Source organism: Cucurbita maxima, unplaced genomic scaffold, assembly GCF_002738345.1.
Source record: "Cucurbita maxima cultivar Rimu unplaced genomic scaffold, Cmax_1.0 Cma_Scf00017, whole genome shotgun sequence".
In the NCBI taxonomy this organism is placed as follows: Eukaryota; Viridiplantae; Streptophyta; class Magnoliopsida; order Cucurbitales; family Cucurbitaceae; genus Cucurbita; species Cucurbita maxima.
The window spans coordinates 1474986-1488356 of record NW_019272033.1 but is presented as its reverse complement, the minus strand read 5'-3'; the positions used below and the strand labels follow the sequence as shown (position 1 = coordinate 1488356).

The 13371-nt window shown below is 36.3% G+C and overlaps 3 protein-coding genes across 5 annotated transcripts; 1 reads left to right on the top strand and 2 right to left on the bottom strand.

Moving 5' to 3' along the window:
- The first annotated feature begins 1286 nt into the window (after positions 1–1286).
- LOC111492370 lies at positions 1287–4980 on the top strand. Its single transcript, XM_023141692.1, has 8 exons — positions 1287–1486; positions 1564–1651; positions 2854–3084; positions 3633–3741; positions 3818–3863; positions 4097–4182; positions 4259–4317; positions 4614–4980. The coding sequence occupies exons 2-8, from the start codon at positions 1569–1571 to the stop codon at positions 4729–4731; spliced, it is 732 nt and encodes a 243-aa protein (XP_022997460.1). The 5' UTR covers positions 1287–1486; positions 1564–1568; the 3' UTR covers positions 4732–4980.
- A 182-nt stretch (positions 4981–5162) lies between these two features.
- LOC111492317 (dentin sialophosphoprotein-like) lies at positions 5163–9471 on the bottom strand. The gene is made up of 3 exons (XM_023141613.1): positions 9326–9471; positions 8704–9076; positions 5163–7885 (listed from the first exon to the last, which is right to left on the bottom strand). Exons 2-3 carry the CDS (start codon positions 9057–9059, stop codon positions 5377–5379), a joined length of 2865 nt encoding a protein of 954 aa, XP_022997381.1. The 5' UTR covers positions 9060–9076; positions 9326–9471; the 3' UTR covers positions 5163–5376.
- A 583-nt stretch (positions 9472–10054) lies between these two features.
- Positions 10055–12979, bottom strand: LOC111492368 (endonuclease V). 3 transcript variants are annotated; one of them, XM_023141689.1, is made up of 9 exons: positions 12668–12979; positions 12362–12587; positions 12022–12084; positions 11697–11736; positions 11437–11501; positions 11165–11278; positions 10876–11004; positions 10607–10680; positions 10055–10268 (listed from the first exon to the last, which is right to left on the bottom strand). In XM_023141689.1, exons 1-8 carry the CDS (start codon positions 12748–12750, stop codon positions 10612–10614), a joined length of 789 nt encoding a protein of 262 aa, XP_022997457.1. In that variant the 5' UTR covers positions 12751–12979; the 3' UTR covers positions 10055–10268; positions 10607–10611. The 3 variants fall into 3 exon arrangements, 2 of the variants coding, with proteins under 2 accessions (XP_022997457.1, XP_022997458.1); XM_023141690.1 differs by lacking the exon at positions 11165–11278; XR_002719857.1 differs by lacking the exon at positions 10055–10268 and having other exon boundaries at positions 10632–10680; positions 11170–11278.
- Positions 12980–13371: the final 392 nt, after the last annotated feature.

The following is a 13371-nucleotide window of genomic DNA, read 5'->3' as shown; positions in this document are numbered from 1 at the left end:
CGATTATCTACGGGTGATTTTCTATTTATTTTCGTGGTGATTGGGTATCTCATGGAGAATTATATATATATATATATATATATACACGAAAAAGTGAAGCAGAATTTGGGTTAGGACAGAGAAAGAATATAATCTGTCTTCGATCACTCTTAGCTAATAGAGAAAAATCTATTTTCACTCTATTTCTATTTTTGATTTAAATAGAATTTTTTCGTCCCGTTCAAGAGAGTTAAATGAACATCTCTACCTGAGTCTCATGATTACATTCAACCATAGATTACCAAATAGATTTTTATTATTATTATTTTTTTTTTTTTTGGTGGTTTCAGTTTAAACCTAGTCTATATGATATTTTGACGTTTTAGAATAAAATTTCATTCTAATAAATAAATAAAGAGGAGAGAAATGTACCTTTCTAAGTTTCTATTAATTAATTAATTGATATAAATATTGTGAATTAATTTAAGTGCATTTAAATCTCTATTAATTAATCAATTGATTAAATATTTTTAACTTAGTTTTAATTTATTTTAAGTTTCTATTTATTAATTAATTGATATAAGTACTTTTAGTTAATTTTAATATTTTTTTCAAAAGCAAAAATTAAAAAAAAAAAAAAAGTCGGGTAACTTTTAGATATTATATATATAATATATTATTTTCATTTAATTTCCTAAGTATTTATTTATTATTTATTCTTCTAACAATTTTTTTTTTCATATATATTGAAATTGAGTAATAAATTTTAATTTAATATTTAAAACTAAATAAAGGTATATTTTACTAACTAACATTTTATTTTTATTAAAAATAAAAAATTAAATAAATAACTCGAAAATTTTAGACCTGATGAGTACCCCTAATAAAAATTTAGACCTCTAATCAAGAACATAATAAAAATCTTACGAATCGAACTATGCTCGTGCTAACCATTATGCCTTAATCACTATTATTCTTTTAGTTCAACAACGAGAAATTCAAACTTCTCCTCTTAATTAATTATATATATTTGAATAGGTTGATTTATAGGTAGCAATTATAAATGGATTTATCTATGGACATGGTAATTAGTATTTTTATTTGCTTGACTAAAAATAGTATATAATGTTCTCATTATATAAAAATTAAAAAAAAAATGGATAGAAAAGAGGTCTATTACGCAGTAATTTCCACTTTTTTTATTTTAAAAATGTTATTTAAATTATTTTCCGGGCGACCGTACGATCGAAAAATAAGGGATTCAACTTATAAACAGCCGCCACGTGTTCCCATTATTCAGCCATCATCTGGATATGGACTCCCTCAATTTGCTTTTCTCAGTGCCATTTCCATAATTCTCATTCAGACAGTTCTTTGCAATCCGCCGCACACTTCAGAATTCCGGGCGCCGCTCTCCGCCAGCCAAGTGAGATTCCGAGCATAATTGATATTCTGAGCACAAAATTCCGCTCCAAGGTGAAGAAAAATGGTTTCTGTCTTGTATCTGGTACCTGATTCTTACTTTTGTTCTTTTGGCTTCCATATTTGTTCACTGTATTTCATTTCGGGAAAATGCGTTTGTAGAGAGGATGGTGGTTTTGGCTACCAAATGGTTGGGGCAAGGAAAAGGCTCGTTTCCATTGCTTGCTACTCACAAGTTTAGTTCCCCGAGGTATATATTAGTTTATGCTTAATCATACTTTAATCCGAACACTCTAAATGCTAGACGATCTTAAAGAGATGATAGTTATATATAATCGATCAAAAGGTAAAAGGGCTAAGTATCTAATACGATTGTACTCACGATCTAGTTTAATCTCTTTTAACTCGTACTTGAACTTCGTATAAATACTATATAATCATTCATTCGCTTGAGAAGAATTTTCTTTTTCGAGTCAAACAAGTGAAGAAGGGATTCAAACCTAGGAGAAGGAATGAAAGATTTCTTATAAACGTGTGGAAACCTCTCTCTAGTAGATGTGTTTTAAAATTGTGAGGCTGAGGACGATACGTAATGGGCTAAAACAGACAATATCTACTAGCGGTGGACTTGGGCGGTTACAAATGGCATTAGATTCGGGCACCGAGCGGTGTCTAGTGAAGACGCTGGACTCCCAAAGGGGGTGGATTGTGAGATCTTCCATTCGTTGGAGAGGGGAACGAAACATTTCATATAAGGGTGTGGAAACTTCTCCCTATTAGATGCGTTTTAAAATTGTGAGGCTAACGGCGATACGTAACGGGCCAAAACGGACAATATCTACTAGCGGTGGATTTGGGCTGTTACAAATGGCATTAGAGCCAGACACCGAATGGTGTGCCAGCGAGGACATTGGACCCCCAAGGGGGGTGGATAGTGAGATCTTGCATTGGTTGAAGAGGGGAACGAAACATTTCTTATAAGGGTGTGGAAACCTCTCCCTAGTAGAGGCGTTTTTAAAACTGTGAGGCTAACGGCAATACGTAACGGGCCAAAACAGACAATATCTACTAGCAGTGGACTTGGGCGGTTACAAATGGCATTGGAGCCAGGCACCGAACGGTGTGCGAGCGAGGACACTGGACTCCCAAGGGGGTGGATTGTGAGATCTTGCATTGGTTGGAGAGGGGAACGAAACATTTCTTATAAAGGTGTGGAAACCTCTCCCTAGTAGATGCGTTTTAAAACTGTGAGGCTGACGGCAATACGTAACCAGCCAAAACGAACAATATCTACTAGTGGTGGGCTCGGGCGGTTACAAATCCATTCGAATGAAGGTATTGACATCATTTGAATTTATTTCTTATACTTTCTTGATTCCCTAATAGAGAGTTTGTTAGTTTTTGCATATCTTTTCATTGTTTTGGGTCTTAAAAATGGTTAATTGACCTCAGGAAGAAATTTGAAGGAATTAAGCTATCGAAGGCCACCAATTCTGAGACTAATACGAAGAGGGCAAACTTATCTGTCACAAGAAAGGAGAAGATCAAACTGCCCAGTTACAGTGGCCGTGGAGGCAGGACATATCATATCAGAGAGTTCCTGAATCACCCTTCAGGAATTGAAGCAATGATTAACAAAAATGCCTTGAAAAGTTTCCAGTCACTTGATGCTAACACATACAGGTCTGTCTCAGTGGTGGTAGCTTCATCCTATTAGTATTTAATGGAATATGATTGTAACCGGCCAAACCTATCATTAACAAATATTGTCTTTTTTGGACTTTCCTTTTTGAGCTTCCCCTCAAAGTTTTTAAAATGCGTCTACTAGGGAGAGATCTTCATACCTTTATAAAGAATCTTCATTCCTCTCTCCAACCGATATGGGATCTCACAATCTTTCAAGTGGTGTGCGGAGTACGCTGGCCTCCAAAGAGGGATTGTGAGATCGTACATCGGTTGGAAAGGAGAACGAAACATCTTATAGGTGTAGAAATCTCTCCTTAGTAGACGCATTTTAAAATCTTGAGGGAAAGCTTAGAAGGAAAAGTCCAAAGAGGACAATATTAGCCCGTGGTGAGCTTGGACGTAGTGAGCTTGGACTGCTACAATGATTTTGTAGAAGTGCCTTTTAACTGCCAGGAGGGGATTTATAGCCTGCATTCCCTTACCTAAAAAATAGCATGATTATTACGTCCTCTTAGAGGTAAATGATTAGTGTTTTTCTTTTGCAGATGCACTCTGCATAAATTGCAACTGTTGAACTTCGAAGCTGCCCCTACACTGGATTTACGAGTGATCCCGACAGAAGAAGATTTTACAGTTGAGATGCTTTCTTGCAAGGTGGGTATTCTGGTCTCTGAATGTTCAGAATTGGTGAAACTTGCAAAATTGGTGAAACTTGAAATTTTATATGCAGTTTGAAGGTTCAGAATTGGTGGAACGCCAAAACGAACACTTTTCGGGTAAACTGCTCTTTCCCTGATATTTGTCTACGAAGATTATTGATTAGCTATGAGAATTATTGATTTGTCGATAGTATAATTCACTGGATAAAGCATATACTCTTGACTAAGAAGTTTGAAGTTCAAATGCTACTGGATATATCTGGTTGTACTCTTCGTTGGTAGATTTGATGTCTCTAAAGAGTAATAAATACTTGAGAAACTGTAGTTGATCATTGCTTTAAAATGTGCAGCTTTGATGATTAATCACTTGACATGGGACTCGGTTGGTTCAAATTCTTATCTGGAAGTTGATGTGAAGCTGACTCTATCTCTGGAGGTTCTAATATTTATCATCAATATCATACTCAACTGGTTAGCATCTGCAGGCTGAATAATTCATGCTTTTTATGCAGATTTATACACTTCCCTTCACCCTGATGCCTACAGCTGCAGTTGAGAATCCAGGAAATTTGTAAGTTATTTGGACACCTGCTGGATCTTTAATTTTTGTTTTTCTGAATTTGACTAAAAATTCAAATGTCACGATCTTATGAACTATAACTATAAACGGTTGTCAAATGATTCTGATGAGGCTCTCACCACCTTTTGCAATTAGTTTCCAAGTTCGGTTTTGGCCGAGTACCACCCGAAATTAACTGGATAGACAATCGATACGACCTTGGAAAACAAATCTGAATTTCTTTTCACTGTGGCTAATTCATGTTCTTTCTTGTTTGTGCACCATTTTTTACAATCGTGCTGACACAGGATGTTACAAGCTCTGTTGGACAACCTTGTACCTCTGCTGCTGCGGCAATTAGTGCAAGATTATGAAAAATGGATCAGTCAGCAGCAGATAGATCATTCCCATGTCTCCATCTCTTGATGCCTTCCATTTTCAAGCTACCAGAGAAAAGCTTAGATTAAATGAAGCTTTCTTTAAAAAGAACATAAGTTAATTATGGGGAAGTGTCCTCTACACTGTACAGTACTACATTGTACATTGATGCCTAAGCTTCGGCTCCAACTCCCATGCCTACACAAGGGAAGAACAGTTCGTGAGAAATTTCAAGACCTTGTTTAGTTAGTGATTCAAAAACAAGGAATTTAATGAAAACTATAGTTTGTATCTGACGTTTTTGTTGTTCGTGTGTTCATAATATATTCAAAAACTTGATTTCAATCTGTTCAGAGGGTCGAGTATTGGTGAGAGAGTCCAATATCTCCCTAATATCTCGTTACTCCACGCATTGTTGAACTAAAAATAACTCGGATGGGAAGTCGAGCCTTCAAAAAAAAATTCACTTCCAGTACAGATTTCAAATTTACTTCAGAACTCAAGTCTTCTGAAACCTGATGAATTCAATTCAGCAACAATAAGCAGTTCAAGGAGAAGCAATTTCTTAGTCTCACATACATTTTCATTACAGAAAAAAGGAAAGACAAACCTTCAGGACAAGGCATTATGATTCAAGTTCTAGAGTTGATATAGATAATAGGCGGCTATCAAATACGAATACAGGACCCAACCCTAATACGACGTATCACATCTGCTTGATCGAGAATCATATTTGGCCCTCTTTCTGGGATCATCCCTATCTCTTGTAGATTCTTTAGTTTCATAATCTTTCTCAGATCTCAGCCTGCTGCTTGGTTGATACTCCCCTCTTTCAGCTTCCCTGCTAGATTTTATACCCTCATCTCTTTCATGCTTTCTCCCTCTATGCTCCTCATATCTGCTGCTGCTCTGCCTTTTTCCCTCTTCAATATCTTGATCAGTCCTACTGCGGTGGTGAGACTCATTAGCCTTGTGATTATGTCTACTTCCATGCTCTGTTTCTTCAGTATATCTGCTTCCTGTTCGAATCGACTTTCTGTCGTCATCCTCGTTGTGTGCACTATAGCGTGATCTGGCGTTTGATTCAGAATCAATTTTGGGGTCCTCCCTGTACCTGCCATCCCTCGTCTCTTTGTGCCTACCACTTCGTGCTCGTCTACTTGATTCAGAATCATTTTTGAAATCTTTCTTGGGGTCTCCATGGAAATCTGACTCTCTTGTAGAAATTCGACTTTGAGACTTTGCTTCTGGCTGCTGCTCATCTTCACCACCTTCATCTAACTTTCTCTTGCTTTTCATTGTCTGTTGATTTGCACGGTTGAACTCATCGAGTGAATCATTCCTAGACTTGTACGAAGTATTCTTAGCTGCTGTCACAGACTCATCCAAACCATCTGCATGATTCGAGCTCCCTTTTCCTCTTTCACGAGCTCCACCACTTGATTTTACTCCCTTATCTGCATCAGAACCATCACCATACGAATGTTTCTTAGCTCTCTTCTGTTTATCATTGCCCCTTCTATCAACTGCTTGGCTATCATCAGATTTATCACTGTCCTCATGTTTCCTTTTAGCAGCTATTGTTCCTTTTGTGGCTATCTTGCCACTTTTACCAAAATATTCACCTTCTTCAGATTTATCATCAGAATTGTGCCTCCTATCCCTGCGCCTCTTCACTATTTCATCACTGCTAGAGCTGTTATCACCACTTTCATCGTTATCGGTATCATGTCTGCGTCTACCAACATCTTTCTTAGGATGCTTTCTCAACTTTTCAGAATCGGATTCACTATCTACCCTGCTCTTTCCTGTACGTTTGCTGTGATATCGATGCTTACTCTTGTTCCGACCTACATCAGAATCAGAACTGTCACGGTCAGAGCTGTCACTATCTACCCCATATCTTTTACCATGCTGGTTCTTGTTCTTCAGTTGCCTGCCTTTATCATCAATCCCACTGTCAGAATTGGACTCATCCGTGGACTCCTGTTTCCGGCTTCTTTGCTTCTTCATCACCTTTTGACTTTTAGGTCTACCAGATCCTTTCCTGTGGCTGCCCATCCCAAACTCACCACTATCTGAATCAGAATCATCACTATCGCGACTTTTGTTTTTCTCCTGCTTCTTTGAGGTGGTGTATTTCTTGTCAATGTCACTGTCGGTATCACTTTCAAGATCTCTTCGATTATTCTTCAAGCTCTTCTTGGTTTCCTTGTGCTCTCCACCAGAATCAGTATCAGAAGAAGCATCACTATCATGCCTTCTGTTTTTCTTATGCTTCATCGAGGTGATGTGTTTCTGGTCAAAATTGCTGTCTGGCTCACGTTCAGGAGCATCTCTCCGACTATCTCTCAAGTGCTTCGTGGTTCCCTTACGCTCTTCACCAGAATCAGTATCAGAAGAATCGTCACTATCATGCCTTCTGTTTTTCTTATGCTTCCTCGAGGTGATGTGTTTATGGTCAAAATTGCTGCCTGGGTCACGTTCAGGAGCATCTCTTCGACTATCTCTCAAGTGCTTCATGGTTCCCTTGCGCTCTTCACCAAAATCAGTATCAGAAGAATTGTCCCTATCATGCCTTCTGTTTTTCTTATGCTTCCTCGAGGTGGCATATTTCTGGTCAAAATTGCTGTCTGGGTCACGCTTAGGAGCGTCTCTCCGATTATCTCTCAAGTGCTTCTTGGTTCCCTTGCGCTCTCCACCAGAATCAGTATCAGAAGAAGCGTCACTATCATGCCTTCTATTTTTCTTCGACTTCCTTGAGGTTTTGTATTTATCGTCATCATCACTTTCAAAGTCACTTTCAGAATCTTTCCTTCTATTATCTCTCAAATTCTTCTTGGTTCCCTTATGATGCTCTCCAACAGAATCGTTGTCAGAAGAATCATCCTTGGGCCTTCTTCTATCCTTCAGATGGCCTTTCAACTCTTTTGAAACCCTTTTTTTGTCACCCTTGTCATCATTATGATCTTCAGAGCCATGCCTTTTCCAGTTCAATTCTCTGTCTAAAAACGAATGCTCAGACTTCTCCTGTCGCTTAATATCAGCATTTTGACCCTCCCTTCTATTTCTTGTTGGATCAGAAATCCCTTCTGTAACTTGTTCACTATCGTTCGATGAACTCAACCCAAGTGCAGCTCTCAATGTTTTCATCTGCTCCTCCTTTCTTGCAGCAATTTGGTGAGACTGAGTATCTGAGACCCTATTCAATAAAGGAAAACACCATTTAGAAATCCCTTTCGTACACAAAATAAGAAAACAGCGCTGGCACAAAACTACTAGTATGATAAAAGATCAGAATCAACAGAAATATAATAAGTATAAAAAGTAGTCAGACCCTTTCTCATTGACCTTCTAAGGAAAACAAAATTGCATTAAACCATGAAGGACGAAAATCACAAAGCCATGAAATTATTAATTAATAAAGAAAGTTGACGTAGACCACTCCATATTACTACCTGGATGTTCATTCTACCATTCAAGAAAATTACCATTTATTATCGTACGACCAATTATATTGCATGGTAAGCAAAACTGATGCCAAAAAGCACAGGCAAGCCAACCAATCATGAATACTTGCAATTTACCAAGTGAAATTTATCGTATACATTATTCACAAACAGTTTCGATCCTTCCCAGTTCCACATTTTCCATTTAATCAATAAAAAAGGTTATGCTTCTCATTCACACTCCATTCTAGACTGGTAGGTTATTATTTCTCACGAAATAAATTCCATCCTCTTACATTCTTGTCATTCAGAGGAGAAGAGGAGTAGCCTCCAATTCAAGAAGATGAAAAAGAGCAGCAATAAGCAGACCAATTTAGTATTCAAGCAATTATAAAATGTAAACACCAAAAGAATGGTATTCGAGTATTTCATATAATAATAATAACATAAAAAGGAACTCCCAACGCCTTCAGAGCTGTCAAACATTCAGCAACGGTGGTTAAACGTGCACAGTTCATAATGATGGAGTAATATTTGCAAATTCCAAAACAATAATCAGAGAAATTCGTACTTCTTATCTGCAAGTACGATGGCGGAGGGTCCATCTTTTTCCTCAGAACCTGAAGCAGCTTCCAAAGTTTCGCGAGCCTCCTTCAACTTTTGAGAAATTTCATCCTCTGTATAACCTTGGTCAGTGAGCTTGTCCTCAAGAATGACAAGTTTGAGCTCAATCTGACGCTTGCGATCATGTTCAAGAATGTCTTTATTAGGTTTCTTGGAAACACCAGCAGTGCCCTGATCTTCATCGAATCCTCTGGTGTTTTCAGCAACCTTTCCAGTCTTGGGCCTCACAAAGAACTTGTTTGTCTGAATGTACCCATTAGTGCCAGACCCTCTCGGCGTCTGTAACCCAATACCGTTATACATCGCCCTGCTTCACCAACCTAAAAAGAATTCAACCCCAGTCAAGATCTACCGAATCATTCAACGTCAAGCAGGAAAGAAAACCATTCAATCACTACGAGAGGGAACAAAATTAATCGCAAGCAAAAGAATTTCAACGAATTCAGTGAATTTCTTTCAAAATCGTCGCCATCTCTTTCCGATGATTGAACTATATACTATTGTCAATAATAATATGAGATATAGAGATTGAAAGAGATCCAAAATCAAAGAGTGAAATTTAGGGTTACCAGCGGTTCGAATGCTTCTTGTCCGTCGTCACTCCTTCTGGATCTGATGGAAGAAAAAAGAATCGTTCGGAATGGCGCTCCAAACCCTGGAAAAACGAGGCCCCTAAGTCGATGTGGTACGGAAATCGAACCGGTTCGGTTCGACTCTTCCCTAATTCCTGACCAAGGTTTAAAATTTAAATAAATAAATAAAGCATTTACATTTTTAAAAAAAAGTTAAATTATTTATATTATATTTGTATTAAGGCATTTTATCATTTTTTTTTATGTATTATTATTTTTTAACGAAATAATTGAAATGTTGATTTGACGGTTTATGTTAATGTCAAATTCATAGGTATGTAAAAACATAGATGAAAATTCCTCTCTTTTTTACCTCATTTTTTCTGTCACAATTTTAACACAATCATTAACTTAAATTTCTTGAAATATAGTCACAATTTTTGTATTAGAAAGCTTCCGGGCTCGAAAAGCACATTATATGAAATTTAACGGATAAAAATGAATAAAATTGACAAATATGTTTTAAAAAAGTTGCTTAAATCTTTAAAACATTAAGATTTTAACTTGAAATCTTTTTGTTCAGATCATTTTTCTTTTATAAATTCAACTACTATGGGAGGGATCGAACCATCTAAAAAGATTGTCTTATCCAATAAATTATATTCAAATTAAGAATCATTCATCGACATATATTTTATCATGAAAAAAAATTCAAGCAATGATTTATTTTAACATAGTTTTACATTAATTTATAATACGATTTATTAAGTATAATATGTATCTAGAGTTTAATATATATCACTATTGGTCAAAATTACAAATTTAATTTCTAAACTAAGATATGCTTCACCTCATAAAGTTGCTCGGATCAAGCTCAGTGTCAGTGTCGAATAGCTCATGCTTTGTTACCTTCCTGTTGTGCCTTGTTTAAAGCCCAAACCTGTAAAAAAACAAAAAATAAAAAAATAAAAAAAATTGGGAATTAGGACATGAAATATACAACCCTTTTAAGTTGAAAAGAGTTGCGAAGAAATATGCAATGGCTGATGTTAATGAACAATATCCCAATTCTAATGGAGAAAAATTTCTAGCACTCCGGTAGTATGAAAAAATTTCCGATATTCCTTTTCATTACTTGCCATAAAAGAAGGCATTAAAAGGATAGTGAGAAACCGCCATGTCGAATATTGAATGAAAAGAGATCTTATGAACGCCTTTTTTTAACGACAGGTTCGTTAATTCTCATGTGCACATGACTGATCTCAGTAGAAAAGTTACCTCTACTATGAAGTTTCTCTTTTTGACATTCCCATTTGAAATTTCCGGAGGTATTCCCTTGACCTAATGTCAGCCTGAATCATATATTGAATAAAGAAGGCATTTCAGTGATCTTACATCAAAATCTCACCCCTAAGGCAAGATTCAACACGAATACTATGTATAACGTCACAAATCAAGAACAAGCATTAATGGATATTCATTCAGATCATGAAAGAAAGTTGAGTAATAACCATTATGGATATCTTTCAAGCATATTTATGTTCTACCTGTCGGATAGGTTCTGGAACACGAAACTTGCACGTGCTTTTAACAATCCTGATGGCAGTATCGAGTGAAACACGATGACCAATTGAAATGTATATGGGCTTCAATGAGTCAACCGTAGATCTCATGGCCTGAAAAGGAAAGGAAAAGCTCAAACAATGTTCCCAAACCAAAGCTGTACTTTTATGTATGGTGGCATAGTGTGTGAAATACAAAAACCACTGATCTCGTCTCATTGGCTTTTGAACTCGGTCAAATTAAATTACCGAAAAAGATTTATAAATCGTTTACCACACCCCAAATGCATCCAGAGGTACCCCTCAAAGTTACAACTGAATCATTATTTTTGCTCTCCGAAAGGAGTCGCCTAACACCAGAATGGGTAAGACCATCAACATGGTGCAGCTGAAATTCACATTAAAGAACAAATCCGAATAAGAATTTCAGAAATGGCGAGAGAATAAGCATCCAGGGTCAGTTTTCAAAATCTAGGCTAAGCTAAGCAATGCTTGATGGGGTTAAACATTCAAATACATGCCAAGTTAGATGAAATCAAAACTCACATTCTTTCCAATTCCAATGGTGGGCAAATTAGCAAGAACGCCAAGATGACTGGCCAGACCAAAACCTGCACGTTCCTCCCATGGAAGAGTCAGTGTTCCAAGATAACATATTATGTTAATATTACTGATACTACAGATAATCGATCGACTTTTAAGTTATAGAACGAGATCAAATAGTGCCAGCAGCCAATTCGAATGCAATTCCTAAAACTCGTGGAATCCCACCACTAATTCATAAATGTTTTGAAGATAAAAAATACCTCGAGGATGGAGAATTCCATTTCCATCAACCAGCAACAACTGCTCAAAAAAAAAAATCATGTTACATGAAAAAAAAGTGTACAGAGTAGACTATTATAAGTGCATCGGTGATAAATGGGGATCAAAGTAGTGAACTGTATTGTCTAGAATTTTCTGTTCATGCAGTTCCATACGTGCAACTTGAAAAATTATGATGACCTCCACAAGGAGGAAGTATCTCAGATGATTTCAGCATAACATGCGAAGAAACGGACATTGGAACAGCGATAAGATTTTGTTTTTGAGTGTCATAAATCAAGTCAATCCAGGCATTTAAACATTCACCTGAGGATACAAATGAGGATCTCTCTTTTTCATCCTCTCCAAAAGCTCCAAGAGAACTGGGGCCTGAAGAACCGAAGCAACAAATTGTGTCTAATTACCAAAAGTAAAGCGCTAATGCCACAAGATTTCCAATAATATATCAACAAATACGATCAGATATGTAAATAAATAAATTAAGAATAGACAAAGTAAATAAATTAAGAATTCTACAGATATGTAAATAAATTAAGAAAAGACAAAGTAGAAGATCGACAAAAGCTTCCAATCTGCAAACAAGTAAATGAAGCTGGAATGTACTTGAAATTGAAAGGTCATTATGAACAAATGAAGGAAAAGAAACCTCTCTAAATGCTAGAAAGCCAGGGACATAAGGAACTTGAACGGTGACAAGTGAGAAATCTTCATAGACAACTTGAAGAGTTTGAAGGTTTAAAACCACGAGCGTACCACACGCAACTGATGAATCTTCCTTTAAGAAGCTTATATCAACGCCACCGACGTACTTCAAACTATCCCCTTCGAACTCATCCTCTTTGATCAGTTTCTTCTTCAGCAAATCCTGCGCTCTGAGAAACGTAGACAAAAAAAAAAAAATTAGGCCGATTCCAAATGAACGATTCTCTAAAATGGGAAATTATCCGATTACTCTATCCAATTCTGAATTTCAACCGAGGAAGTCGTTGCCGCCTCGGGATACGATTTCACTTGTTTCTCTTCTTCGGATAGCATCTAAACCTCAAAATTCTGCGACTACTGGAATACCGCCGAGCGTTTGAACAGGTCGATGCCGGCGAATTGATGAACGGCTGCCAAGAGGTTCGAAGTTTCTACGGATTATTAAGTTCCGATTAGATACTGACCGGCCGGCCAAGCAGGAAAAATGGTGAAACAATAAATTTGATTGAGAAAGATGTCCACTCGTCGGGTAGTGGAAGCCCATCTACGCGGATACACTTCCCCATAATTTTTCTCCATTTATTCTTTAAGAAAATAATTATTTTTTAATATAATCCTACCATTATAATAAATCAAAACAATTTTTTCTAAACCTAATTTCTAAAAATTTCAAATTTTAATATTAAACCCACTCTTAACCATAAAAAAATTTAATTAATTTAAATATTATTATTAATCTCAAAATTAGTTAATTTATTTTCTAAAATTTAATTTTTAAGTTTTTATTATTAATACAGAAATGAAACGGTCTATCTACGTCTATTTATATATCATTTCTTAATTTTTTAATATTATTTTGAAAATTTATATATCTTTTTTAAATATGATATTAATGATTTTGTTCACATAAAAGGATATTTTAAAAATAAAATTTTTAAAAGAGAGTTATTTTTA

Coding starts and splice junctions, on each gene's coding strand:
- LOC111492370 (XM_023141692.1), top strand. CDS start 1,569: ATGGTGGTTTTGGCTACCAAATGGTTGGGGCAAGGAAAAGGCTCGTTT. Junction 3,742..3,817: donor TTGAGATGCTTTCTTGCAAG/GTGGGTATTCTG, acceptor TTTTATATGCAG/TTTGAAGGTTCAGAATTGGT. Junction 3,864..4,096: donor CCAAAACGAACACTTTTCGG/GTAAACTGCTCT, acceptor TAAAATGTGCAG/CTTTGATGATTAATCACTTG.
- LOC111492368 (XM_023141689.1), bottom strand. CDS start 12,750: ATGCTATCCGAAGAAGAGAAACAAGTGAAATCGTATCCCGAGGCGGCA. Junction 12,588..12,667: donor GAAATTCAGAATTGGATAGA/GTAATCGGATAA, acceptor TACGTTTCTCAG/AGCGCAGGATTTGCTGAAGA. Junction 11,502..11,696: donor TGGAATTCTCCATCCTCGAG/GTATTTTTTATC, acceptor AGGAACGTGCAG/GTTTTGGTCTGGCCAGTCAT.
- LOC111492317 (XM_023141613.1), bottom strand. CDS start 9,059: ATGTATAACGGTATTGGGTTACAGACGCCGAGAGGGTCTGGCACTAAT. Junction 7,886..8,703: donor ATCGTACTTGCAGATAAGAA/GTACGAATTTCT, acceptor TTTATTGAATAG/GGTCTCAGATACTCAGTCTC.